A 13,392-nucleotide genomic window follows, 5' to 3' on the forward strand; every position below is an offset into this window, starting at 1 on the left:
GGGCATCCGTTTGCAAGATTCTCGATTCCCACATCCGAAATGGGACAGTTCTTGATACATAATTTACGTAAAGCCGGACATTTTGCCGCAATACAAGAAAGCTCAGGATCACCAAACGTATCACAACCACAAAGTGCCAATCTTTCGAGATTCTGACATTTCGCAGCCAACATTCCTAAACTTAACGTAGTTGGATTCACTCCAATCAGAACCAGTTCCTGTAACTGAGAGCAAAACTTAGCCACAGCCACAAGACCTTCGTCCCCAATCAAATTCGCTTTCCAACCATCAATATGAAGCTTTCTCAAACGCTTACACTTCTCTGCAATCGCAGCTAATCCGAAATTCGTGCATTCAGGTGTCTTCACAAGATGCAAAATCTCAAGACTCGAGCAATTCGATACCGCAGTGAGAGCTACATCACTCACTTGCATCCGTTCCAAATGTATCTCAACTATACCATGATCCTTAACAGCCATCTCTTGAAGAAGCATGTCCCAGTCACCAGAACACCTAAAAAGCTTCAAAGATCTAAGATTCTTCGCACCAACGATCACCGGACCGAAACACTGACCATTATAAAGCTCCTTCAAGCAAATCGACTTAAGAGACGAAGCAGCAACACCAGGACCAACCAACTCGGGAGCTACATCGGTGAATCCACGGAGACGCTTAATCGATAACTCCTCGAGGTTCGAGCAGTGATCAAGCACAGCTTTCACACCTTTAGCTCCAAAATCACAAGATCCACAAGAGAATATCCTCAAACCTTTACAATTCTCAGCAAAAGCAGCCATACCTACATCGGTGAGCTCACGGCAAGCTCTAAGCTTAAGCCTCTTCAGATTCGGACACCGGAGAGAGATCTTAACAAGCGCTTCGTCTCCGATACTAACAGATCTACGGTCGCATTTCAACGAGAGCTTCGTAACGGAATCGAATCGAGAGAAGAGAGAAGGTACCGAAGTAATCAGATCTGAACGAGCATGGAGAGAGAGACGGTAACGATTCTGTCCTTCAACGATCATCCACCGTCGACAAACCAGAGCACATCTTTTCCGGTTACCGGAGTTTAAGAACTGGAAGACTAAAGCTAAGCACTCGTCGGGTAAATACGATGTGTAGTCAGGTTGTGAAATCTCAGATTCGAGCGATTGAATCGGGAATTTTAGTGAGAACGATTTGGTTCTCCGTTGATTAAGGATTGAATTGCCGGCGGCGGAGGTTGATTGGCCCATCCACGAAGGTCTCCGATGGTCGTAGTCGTCGTCGTCGTCTGCGGCGGAGAGGAGAATTTTGATTTTGATTTTGATATTTTGGTTATTGTCGGTTAGTGAGAGATTTGAGCGTTGGTTTAATTTAAAGGGAAAGGTTGAGAATTAGTTTTGGGGAAGCTGTTGCTTAAGAGTGTGAAATTGTTTTATTTGTTTTTGTTTCGGTTTGTTCTGTTGGGTTGTGTGATTATTATTTTAGTTATAATATGGTGTTGTATTTGTTTTTAAGTTTTTCAAAACAATATGGTTCTCTTCTAGAACCCATTTTAGAGGAAACAAACTGAGGAAGATTTTAATATATTTATTGATTCTTTTACTCTATTAATTGGTATTGTTATTATGTTATTTAATTAAGAAAGTAACATCTAAAATAAATAAAGAAGAGAATCAACAAATTATATTTTAAAAGGAAAAGGACAAGTTAGAATTATTACCTTTAAACTTTAATTAATTGAGAATTTTTTTTTTTTTTGAACAACCTAATTAATTGAGAATAAGTTTGCATAGTTTTTCTAAAGTTTTTAAGAGGTCTCTATAAAATATACAATATATATGTAGTTTGTGTATATTTTTATAAGCTTACACAAATATTGGATAAATATTATATTTTTTGTGACATTTTTAATTAAAAATTAGGGAACATTTTTTAAAAAGGTTAATTTTGAAATTCTCATTTGGACTTCTTTGTTTTACTAATTCTTTTTCTTTTTTTATGATTTTGAATTTTTTAGTCTACATAATTAATTAAAATATATACTATCAGAGACTATTCAAAATACCCAGAAAAGGTTTAGTTTTGGTGAAAGTTGGTAAAGTTCAATAAATATAAATTAGAAATTTTGGAATTTTCGTTTTATGTTGGAGTTTGCTTATTTCAGTCAATAAAGAACACTATACTTCCCAAACTTCATGTGCTTCTGTCCCAAATATAGCTAGAGGCGGTGCTATGTGATCGATGGCCGTATACCAAAAAAAAAAGAATTTTGACCAAATAATTATCTATGAACTATTAAAAAAAAAACATTACCTCCCTCTATGAGGGTCGAATCCAACAAAAAATTCACTTTTAACTAACAGAGCTACCGAATATAGTGCAAAAAAGTATGTATTGATTAAATAGGTGTATGTTTAAGCGGCCGCAAGCCTAAGCTTTTGCTAACTTAGTCATGGTCGGCTCTGAAAGTCTGAATAAGAGACTATATTGGAGCCTGAATGCATAGTATCAATGTTACCTTAGAACAACTCAATTTGAGATATGAAGAGCCTTGTATATAATAATAATAATATTAAGAAATATATAGTTTAAATTTGAAAAAAAAAATATATATACTATGATTAATTAAAAAGACAAAATTCACCGGTTCTAAAGGATACACATAAAAAACCTTTCAAAACAAAACAAAAAAAAAATTCAAAAACAAAATCAAAATTAAATAATTAATTTGTTAAAACGAAAACTAAAAAGTTAATTTTTTTAGGGGAAAATCAAATAGTTAACGGTTCATTTCTCTGATTTTTTTAATGGAGTTTAACTCCACTAGATCGTGTTATAGATTAAAAAAGTTAGGCCATGCCTGATGACTTCGTAACAACCAAAGATCCTACTAAATTAAAAGCAAAAATGATCTGGACGGAATGTGGAACTTTATTTCATAGAAGCAAAGGGATCTTCCATAACATAGCCATGAATATTAAACTTTCTTGAATTAACAATAAATTTACTGTATCAATGAAACCCAACTATGAAACTTAGGGTGTTTTTTTCTATATACACGAAACCCAACAGCTGCATTGTTTTTTATGTAATCTAGTTATGGCATAAACAACAAACATTAAAAAACATCTGATAAATCCCTTCAGAGATATCTCTTCTCTCATGTGTGAGTCAGAGTCGTCCTCTCTGAAGAAGCAATTGTTCATTGCCTTCATCTTCTCTTTACGCAATGTTCTTCCTTCCTAGGGACCAGAATGCCGTTGCGGGTTTACGCTTTAAGGCCTTAACACTTAATGGACTGTTCTTGCTCTGCAAATGACATATTCCCAAAAAGGATTAGGTGAGATTCAAGCATTACCGTTTTAAAATTGTATGTGTTATTGAAAGTAAGAGAATCAGAACTTACCATTAAACAGGTTCCATGATCAATGTCACAAACCGGGTACTCGTGAGGGCAGCAACTAGAGTTGTCATCACAGCAAGTGGCTGCTTCTAATGGGCAACATCCCCAAGCAAAGCAATACTTTCCATACTCAAAGAGACAGCAACAAGTAGCGGTGTCAGGACAAGTGTAGTAACTGTCACATTGGGTTGGTGGCTTGATGGGAGATGGAGGTGAAGGTCCCGGGTTTGGCGGGTTTGCGCCATTCTTGACCGGGTATGAAGGTTCAATTGCGATACCACATTTTCCTGATGAAGAGGCGATGTTACGCTCCATCTTTAAGTATCCACTCTCTCCCCAGCTTTTACCCCATGAGTTTCTCACAATCCAGTAGTCTTTGCCGTTCTCAGTTCCGTATCCAATCGCCACAACTCCATGGTCTACTTGTGTTCCACAAGTTCCATCAAATATACCCTTAAAGAGGAAAATAACACATCAACACATTAGAACACAAGTGAGTAGCACTATGAACATTTTGAGATAAAAAAAAGCTACTTAATAACTACGAGAAGATGGCTTATTTAGTTACCGAAACATAGAGCTGGAACGCACGACCACCAGCCTCAATGGCGACACTGATGGGTTGATTAGCAACTGCTTTCTTCAACGATTCCTCGCTGTAAACAGGAACATCCTCATAGGAATCGATTGTGACAACTTTAGCGTTTTTCTGAAACAAGAAAGCCACGAGGGGATTGATATAAGAATCATAAGTTGTTAGTGATCAAATGTAATTCCTGATCAAAACAAAAACCAATGTACTTACCCTGATCTGGTCACAACGTCCATCAAGACCCTTGTAAGGATAATCTTTGTCTGTATCGATTCCACCATTCTTGATGATGAACTCAAAAGCATAGTCCATGAGACCTCCGTTACAACCTTCATTGTATGAAGTGTCACAATCGACCAGCTCTTGTTCGGACAAGGTTGTTAAGTTTCCGGTTACGATTTGGTTTATCCCCTCCACTGCTCCAATGGCTGAGAACGCCCAACAACTCCCTTAATTACCCAAAGGAACAAAACAAACAAGATGAAATTAGTTACTTTACTTCATTTATGTCATCTATATCAGCTTACAAGATAAACCATTAATATCAAACAGAACATTTCTACTAATAAACAATCACCCACCGACCGACTCGATCTTTTGGCAATTTCTTTGATAATTTTGACTACGCATTACATATAATCAAAATGAATATATTCAAGATTTCCCAACCGAACAAAACCTCATCTGTAATCTGCATATTTGAACCCAGGCTAAATGTCACAACGACTACTAAAGTACTAATACAAACCACAAAGCTACAAATATTTGTCAATTTAAACAAGTCTCTAATAAAGTAATAACCTCTACGCTTCTGATGATTTGTCAACTTAAATTCATTTCATAACATTAACTGAGTTATGTTTTGCCAACAGACCACCCTCATTCCTGAAGGGGCAATTATGTCATTTTCAGAAGTTCCAATACTTTTTGAAAAAATCAGAGAGATATTATAAGAATATTACTATACTAGAGTAAAATACAAAATGATTGGTTAGAGTTAGATCTAGTGAACTGAAACTTACCGCAGCCTCCCTGATCTTTGACCTCAGCCACGGCTCCTTTTTTCCTCCAGTCAACAAACTCCGGTAGCTCATCACCGACACGAGCCTTGTACCGATGGCTAGTCCTTCTCTCACCTTTCTTGTGCGTCTTAGCTCCAAGGTACATGGATCTATACTCATCGTTGGTAAGATCCGCAAAACGAGTCAACCCCAATCTATAACCAAGATTCTTCTCGTTGTGATCGTCGATGAAACGGAGATTGTCCTTAAAGATCTCGAACCGATCTTTCTCACCAAGAAGAGAGTTCTGGTTCTGAACCTTCCCGTGTTTCACCAACCACTCCTCGTACATACTCCTAACCTCTGCTTCGCTCCGGCCACCGGAAGAGGAGACCCCGTGCTTCTCGTCGTAGGAGATGATTGACATGTCCATGGCCGATGAAACTGCGACCATCGCTAGGAAAAGGATCGCCATGACTGGCTTAAGGTAACCCATTTCTTCTTCAAGTGTTTTCTTGTTGAAGAAGAAGAGAAAAAGATGAAGAAGACGATTGTATGATGGACAAGCTATGGTGGTGGGGTATATTTAAAGCCAAATGAGATAAGCGTAATAATTGTTTCTTTTCCTATTTTTTATGTTTTCGTTTGTCACTATTATTTCATTTCTAAAATAATAATGGTGACTTGTTCCAAATTTTTCATTAGAAAGTTGAAAATAGATAGGAAAAATCCAAATGAATTTTGAACAGGTAGCGAAACAAGAAAAACTTATGTGTGCATCAAACAAGTTGAAACGGAATCTAAACCGAAAAAAGAAACAAATAAGGGATCTAATATAAATGAAGATAATTCATGTATGGGCTTCTTTGTAGATAAGATATCATATGGGGGTTGGAAATTTTTATAACTCTATAGTGAACTAAAGTTTAAGATGTAGAAAATAGGATAAATAAATTGTGTTATTAGGAAAAAAAGGTTATATAATGAAAAAATGATATTAACTTGTTGATCTATGTTAGAAAAAACTGAGAGAAATAAAGCCAAAACAAATTATTTTTAATAATTATCATCCTTTTTCGCATATCCCTTTTTCTAATTTTTTTTTAAATTCATGTCATTTTCAGTTTTTTTTTTTAATTGAAAAAACACTAGGCCGAAATTGTTATTCAAACCTTTCTACTAGGAAAAATTAATCAAATTCTTCTTAAATTAATACATATGTATCGTATATTTATTCTTGTTATTACCATTATTAAAGATAAAATAAAAATTTCTGAGACCAAAATCCGGTTTTAAAATCCTAATTAATTTCAGAGTTGGTAGAGATATTTTCAAAAGTTAAGGCGGTTAAACAAATAAGTTTTAAAAAAACAATAGTGTAAAAATGAAAAGATTTAAATGTGATGGCCACAATTATTGGTTTTGGTTAGACAAAATATGGGGAAGGAAGAGATGAGACGTCAGTGTGGTTTGATTTGGCAAACCAAAATATGTCATGTCCACACAAATTGGAGCGCGTCAGATTCAGCGCGTGGATAGGATTGATTATGTACGCGAGATTCTTATTGAGTTATTTGTGATACTACTATGGATGGATCTAAAGTCTTACAAGTTACCGATAAGAAATAAACATTATTGTAGACATGTCTCTATTATTATGATTCCTTCCTAAACTAAAAGACTCAAATAATTCTATAATTTATTTGGCACACTCGAAACAATTTAAATTAAAATGGTTTGAAGAAGCAGTTGGCTTGTGAGATTAGATTACTTGCCTTTCTTGCCGTCTGTTTCACTGAAAAGAGATAATGTAAACGAGAGTTACATATAAAATAAGTCATATTGAACAAAGAAAGAAAGAAAAAAAAAAAACTCACTCATTTACGTGCATACTGATGACTTTATATGATTATTGCTGAAGAATAAAAATGAAAATAATAATTTACAACATACACCGGCGGACCTACGTACATGAAAGGGGGGTCATTTGACCTCCCCAAATTTCAAAAATTTCTTTATTGTTACAAGTAAAAATACATTTGGTAGCCATTAATTTTTCTTTTTTACTTAAGTCTGACCTGGGTAAAAAACAGTCCTAGGTCCGCTATTGACAACATATCTAGAGTTAACGGATTATTATTCTACGCTATTGCACAAGTGTGCACGTATGGCCAAAACAATCCAGACACAACTAAATCTCCTACTCTCCTAGTCTCTTTAACAAACAAAAGAAAAAACTCATAGTCTAAAGGAGAACTCTTCTCCAATGGTCATAATTGATATATATAAAATATGAGTGGCATACCACTTAGTTATGTTTTCATCTTATCAAGACATAATTCGGCTATAGAAATATATAATTAGAAAATATAAGACACGCACGACTAAGATTACTTTTTATCATTTTATAATTAATTCACAAATTTTTACTTAACTTATTTTGTTCTGCTAACAATTATTCAGCTATTTCGTTATTTCACTGTTTAATCTACCATATAAGTCCGATCTGTAAACGATTCATTAATCACGGAATCACTTCACATGCTTTTAATGGAGCGAGAGACATGATGGCTACAGCAGGTTGGACATAGTATCAAGATGGCATGTAAATTTATTTATTTTCTGCCTTGTTGTACCTACCCACCTCCATCCTCCAGTCCACCATGAGAAACCACACTACTTGCAACCAATATCCATTCATAGTTCAACAGTTTTGAAATTATGTATAACAGTTCTTTGTTATTGTCTTTCGGTTTAAGAAAGGGTTGCAACATGGATGCGTTGCACATCCTAGTATGACTCTTTCCCTATGATACTTCAGCGTAAAGTGCTTATTGATACAGTTCATTAGTGCTTGTATATTTTTGGAACGTTACAATTTTTTCATATTTGGAACATTTAAGAAAAATAAAACAGTAAGACTAATATGGGCAGAAAGTTTGTCAAGAAATCTAGGAGGTTGTAAAAGGTTTTCTTTTCGTTTATTGATTATGTCTAAGCGGCTTATATACAACGAGTACCATTAATCTAGGTTACATTCACAATATTAACAAGATAAATATAACCGTAAGCCCAATTATGGCCCAATATCCCCCCTCAAGATGGAGTGTGCAGATTACAAACACCCATCTTGACAAGGAAAGCATCAAACTCTTTCTTCCCCAAAGCTTTGGTCATAATATCGGCAAGTTGTTGAGAAGTATACACATGAATAGGTGTAATGACACCATGCAAAATCTCATCACGAATAAAGTGACAGTCATTCTCAATATGCTTTGTTCGAGCATGGTAAACGGGCTTCTTTGCCAAGAAAATCGTCGAGAGACTATCGGAATACAAAACCGTAGAAGCTGAACAATCGATGCCAAGAGATGGTAACAGACCTCGCAGCCATAAGATTTCCGAGACCGTGTCAGCCATCGCACGATATTCCGCTTCAGCAGAAGAACGAGAAACAACATCATGCTTCTTAGTTTTCCATGAGATCAGAGAATCGCCCAGTTGAATAAGCCAACCCGTGAGAGATCGGCGAGTGATAGGGCACTTGCTATAATCAGAATCACACCAGCCAGTGAGAACCAAAGGCGTATTAGCTTTGAGAAGAATACCTTGACCCGGACTGTGTTTCAAGTAACACAAAACACGCAGAGCAGCAGTCCAGTGTGCCTCTTTCGGTTTACTCATAAATTGCGACAAAACATGGATCGCATAAGACAACTCAGGCCGAGTAACACTGAGATAAATCAACTGTCCCACAAGACTGCAATAACGAGTAGGAAGGGCAAAATCTTTTCCTTTGGCCAATGCAAGTTTGTGGTTTTGCTCCACAGGAAAAGATACAGGTTTAACGCCAAGACAACCTGTTTTGGTGAGGATGTCAAGCGTGTACTTGCGCTGGCAAAGATAAAAACCAGTCGAATTCCTTTCCACTTTGATTCCAAGAAAGTAACGAAGCTGACCAAGATTCTTCATGTGAAAACAATCACTCAAATAATGTTTGAACTTGTCAACGACGGCGAGAGAACTACCCAAAATAATCAGATCATCAACATACACAAGCACATGGAGAGACGATGAAGAATCAGAGAATGTAAACAAAGAGTAGTCCGAAAATTCTGTTCAAACCCGTATTCTTTTAAAGCAGACCCTAATTTCGCAAACCAACATCAAGGGGCTTGTTTTAGACCATATAAAGACTTGTGAAGCCGGCAAACCTGAGTCTTATCAGCGGTGCGGAAACCCGGAGGGAACTGCATATATACTTCCTCATCAAGATCACCATGCAAAAACCCATTATGAACATCCATTTGATGAACCTCCCAGTTATTTGATGCATCATGTTGTAGAAATGCCCGAAGTGTGACCATCTTAGCCACTGGTGCAAAAGTCTCACTGAAATCAACTCCCTCCTTTTGATGATTCCCATGAACAACTAATCGAGCTTTGTGTCTCTCTAAGGTGCCATCAGAGTTGTATTTAAGTTTGAACACCCATTTACACCCCAATGCCTTCTTACCAGGCGGAAGAGTACAAACGGTGAACGTTCAACTCTGAGAAAACGGTGAACTGCCTTGTTGTACCTACCCACCTCCATCCTCCAGTCAACCATGAGAAACCACACTACTTGCAACCAATATCCATTCATAGTTCAACAGTTTTGAAATTATGTATAACAGTTCTTTGTTATTTTCTTTCGGTTTAAGAAAGGGTTGCAACATGGATGCGTTGCACATCCTAGTATGACTCTTTCCCTAGGATACTTCAGCGTAAAGTGCTTATTGATACAGTTCATTAGTGCTTGTATATTTTTGGAACGTTACAATTTTTTCATATTTGGAACATTTAAGAAAAATAAAACAGTAAGACTAATATGGGCAGAAAGTTTGTCAAGAAATCTAGGAGGTTGTAAAAGGTTTTCTTTTCGTTTATTGATTATGTCTAAGCGGCTTATATACAACGAGTACCATTAATCTAGGTTACATTCACAATATTAACAAGATAAATATAACCGTAAGCCCAATTATGGCCCAATATCCCCCCTCAAGATGGAGTGTGCAGATTACAAACACCCATCTTGACAAGGAAAGCATCAAACTCTTTCTTCCCCAAAGCTTTGGTCATAATATTGGGAAGTTGTTGAGAAGTATACACATGAATAGGTGTAATGACACCATGCAAAATCTCATCACGAATAAAGTGACAGTCATTCTCAATATGCTTTGTTCGAGCATGGTAAACGGGATTCTTTGCCAAGAAAATCGTCGAGAGACTATCGGAATACAAAACCGTAGAAGCTGAACAATCGATGCCAAGAGATGGTAACAGACCTTGCAGCCATAAGATTTCCGAGACCGTGTCAGCCATCGCACGATATTCCGCTTCAGCAGAAGAACGAGAAACAACATCATGCTTCTTAGTTTTCCATGAGATCAGAGAATCGCCCAGTTGAATAAGCCAACCCGTGAGAGATCGGCGAGTGATAGGGCACTTGCTATAATCAGAATCACACCAGCCAGTGAGAACCAAAGGCGTATTAGCTTTGAGAAGAATACCTTGACCCGGACTGTGTTTCAAGTAACACAAAACACGCAGAGCAGCAGTCCAGTGTGCCTCTTTCGGTTTACTCATAAATTGCGACAAAACATGGATCGCATAAGACAACTCAGGCCGAGTAACACTGAGATAAATCAACTGTCCCACAAGACTGCAATAACGAGTAGGAAGGGCAAAATCTTTTCCTTTGGCCAATGCAAGTTTGTGGTTTTGCTCCACAGGAAAAGATACAGGTTTAACGCCAAGACAACCTGTTTTGGTGAGGATGTCAAGCGTGTACTTGCGCTGGCAAAGATAAAAACCAGTCGAATTCCTTTCCACTTTGATTCCAAGAAAGTAACGAAGCTGACCAAGATTCTTCATGTGAAAACAATCACTCAAATAATGTTTGAACTTGTCAACGACGGCGAGAGAACTACCCAAAATAATCAGATCATCAACATACACAAGCACATGGAGAGACGATGAAGGATCAGAGAATGTAAACAAAGAGTAGTCCAAAATATTCTGTTCAAACCCGTATTCTTTTAAAGCAGACCCTAATTTTGCAAACCAACATCGAGGGGCTTGTTTTAGACCATATAAAGACTTGTGAAGCCGGCAAACCTGAGTCTTATCAGCGGTGCGGAAACCCGGAGGGAACTGCATGTATACTTCCTCATCAAGATCACCATGCAAAAACGCCTTATGAACAGCCATTTGATGAACCTCCTAGTTATTTGATGCAGCATGTTGTAGAAATGCCCGAAGTGTGACCATCTTAGCCACTGGTGCAAAAGTCTCACTGAAATCAACTCCCTCCTTTTGATGATTCCCATGAACAACTAATCGAGCTTTGTGTCTCTCTAAGGTGCCATCAGAGTTGTATTTAAGTTTGAACACCCATTTACACCCCAATGCCTTCTTACCAGGCGGAAGAGTACAAACGGTGAACGTACCGCGATCCTCAAGTGCGACAATCTCATCTTGTACACCATTCCTCCAATTCTCATCAAGCACTGCTTCATTGTAGGATGTGGGTTCATGACTGAAAGTAATAGCCAAGAGAAATGCCTGATACGTATCCGAAAATCTTGAGCTAGAAAGAAACTGATCAATGGGATAAGGTGTGGCAGACGGATATGGTCGATGCAGTAGAGTAGTAACGTAATCTGCAAGTTTCACCGGAGGATTCTTGATCCGACACCCACGCCAAAGATGTTCGATGTCGGAGTGAGAAGACGAAGGAACATAACTTGACAGAGAGGGAGAAAGAGAAGGATCAGTCGACGTGTCTGTTAGTGTCGACGACGGAGATAACGCAGACGGTGAGGATGGTGTGCTTTCCACCGACGGAGCAAATAAATCCGTTGAGATATCATCCAAGAACGTGTGAGATGAAGCAGGCAGAGCATCCTCTGTTTACGAGACTGATGTCGACGGAGGAGCCACAACCAAAGGTGATGATCTAGAATTTGGTGCAGTTTGAACCATACTGAAACCATCGTCGTCCGGAATAAGAGATTCAACAACCAGGAGAAGGCGATACCGGTAGAGATGGAGAGATAGCGCTACCAAGGGCGAGAAAGGGGAACTCTATTTCTTGTTAGAGAACATCGCGAGAAACTGAAACCAGACCAGTGTCCAAATCATAAACTCTCCATCCTTTCTTTGCAAAGGGATAACCCAAAAAAACAGATCGCTTACTCCTTGGTGCAAATTTATCACCTCCATGCTTTTGATTGTGAACAAAACACAAACAACCAAAAACACGTAAATGTTGAAGTGGAGGAGGTCGACCGTAAATCAGTTCAAATGGTGTTTTGCCATCTAAAAGCTTTGTGGGAGTTCGATTAATAAGGTAACCCGCTGTGAGAGCACAGTATCCCCAAAATTCGATAGGCAGAGCAGCTTGAAAACGAAGTGCTCTAGCAACATTGAGGATATGTCGATGTTTCCGTTCAACCCGACCATTCTGTTGCGGAGTTCCGACACAAGAGGTTTCATGAATAATGCCGGAGGAAGCAAAGAAATCACGAAGACAAATAAATTCCGATCCATTGTCACTGCGGATCGTCCGAACCTTAGCAGAAAATTGTCGCTCAACAAGAGCCAAAAAAATTTTCAGATGCGTTGGAGCCTCTGTTTTGGAAGTAAGAAGGTATATCCATACCGCACGGGAATAATCATCAACAATAGTTAAGAAAAACCGTGATCCACAAAGAGCTGACTTGTGATAAAGACCCCAAAAATCACAATGTATTAAATTAAAAGCCTTTTGAGATTTAGTAGTACTCAAAGGAAAAGAATCTCTAGTATGTTTTGCTCTAATACAAGTCTGGCATGAATGAGAATCAAAGGAACTGCTATTTCTAGAAAACTCCAAAAAATCCAATGCTTTAGAGGAAGGATGTCCTAAACGCTTATGCCACAGCTCCAAAGACTGCAAATCCGTCCCTCGAACTGCTGAAGCAATCTCCACTCCTCTAAAGAAATACAAACCGTGTCGTTGTTCACCTGCACCAATCACCATCCCCGAAGTGCGTTCCTGAACCACGCACAGCCGATCAGTTATCTGAAAGACACAACCACTGTCACGAGTTAACTGACAGACTGAGATAAGGTGACATTTGAGTTCCTCTACAAAATACACAGCTTGCAAACATAGAGAAGAACCCATTCGAACAGTTCCTTGACGAGTCGACATAGTAAAACGACCATCAGGAAGCTTAATGAGAATCAGAGGCATATCAGAAACCTCACTTAAAAAATCCAAAGAGCCAGTCATGTGATTAGATGCACCAGTATCAATAATCCAAGACTCAAAAAACCACTTACCATTGAGGTTATCGGGGGAGGTAGACTTGCATTCAGAA

The 13,392-nt window shown here is 38.1% G+C and overlaps 2 protein-coding genes across 3 annotated transcripts in view; both read right to left on the reverse strand.

The window, feature by feature from the left end:
- LOC104758013 (F-box protein At1g47056) overlaps positions 1–1,416 on the reverse strand; it is a 2,895-nt gene extending 1,479 nt beyond the window's left edge. The window contains exon 1 of one of the 2 annotated variants that reach the window (XM_010480813.2): positions 213–1,416. In XM_010480813.2, the coding sequence (XP_010479115.1) occupies positions 213–1,238 (1,026 nt within the window). In that variant the 5' untranslated portion in view covers positions 1,239–1,416. Of the gene's footprint in view, positions 1–17 lie in introns of both variants that reach the window. The other variant, XM_010480812.2, reaches the window with a different exon arrangement.
- On the reverse strand, positions 2,902–5,550 carry LOC104758014 (cysteine proteinase RD21A). The gene is made up of 5 exons (XM_010480814.2): positions 5,006–5,550; positions 4,197–4,432; positions 3,960–4,100; positions 3,395–3,844; positions 2,902–3,297 (listed from the first exon to the last, which is right to left on the reverse strand). Exons 1-5 carry the CDS (start codon positions 5,478–5,480, stop codon positions 3,211–3,213), a joined length of 1,389 nt encoding a protein of 462 aa, XP_010479116.1. The 5' UTR covers positions 5,481–5,550; the 3' UTR covers positions 2,902–3,210.

The sequence above is a fragment of the Camelina sativa genome, chromosome 17 (assembly GCF_000633955.1).
Source record: "Camelina sativa cultivar DH55 chromosome 17, Cs, whole genome shotgun sequence".
Lineage (NCBI taxonomy): Eukaryota > Viridiplantae > Streptophyta > Magnoliopsida > Brassicales > Brassicaceae > Camelina > Camelina sativa.

Coding starts and splice junctions, on each gene's coding strand:
- LOC104758014 (XM_010480814.2), bottom strand. CDS start 5,480: ATGGGTTACCTTAAGCCAGTCATGGCGATCCTTTTCCTAGCGATGGTC. Junction 4,433..5,005: donor CAAAGATCAGGGAGGCTGCG/GTAAGTTTCAGT, acceptor TGGGTAATTAAG/GGAGTTGTTGGGCGTTCTCA. Junction 3,845..3,959: donor CGTTCCAGCTCTATGTTTCG/GTAACTAAATAA, acceptor TTCCTCTTTAAG/GGTATATTTGATGGAACTTG.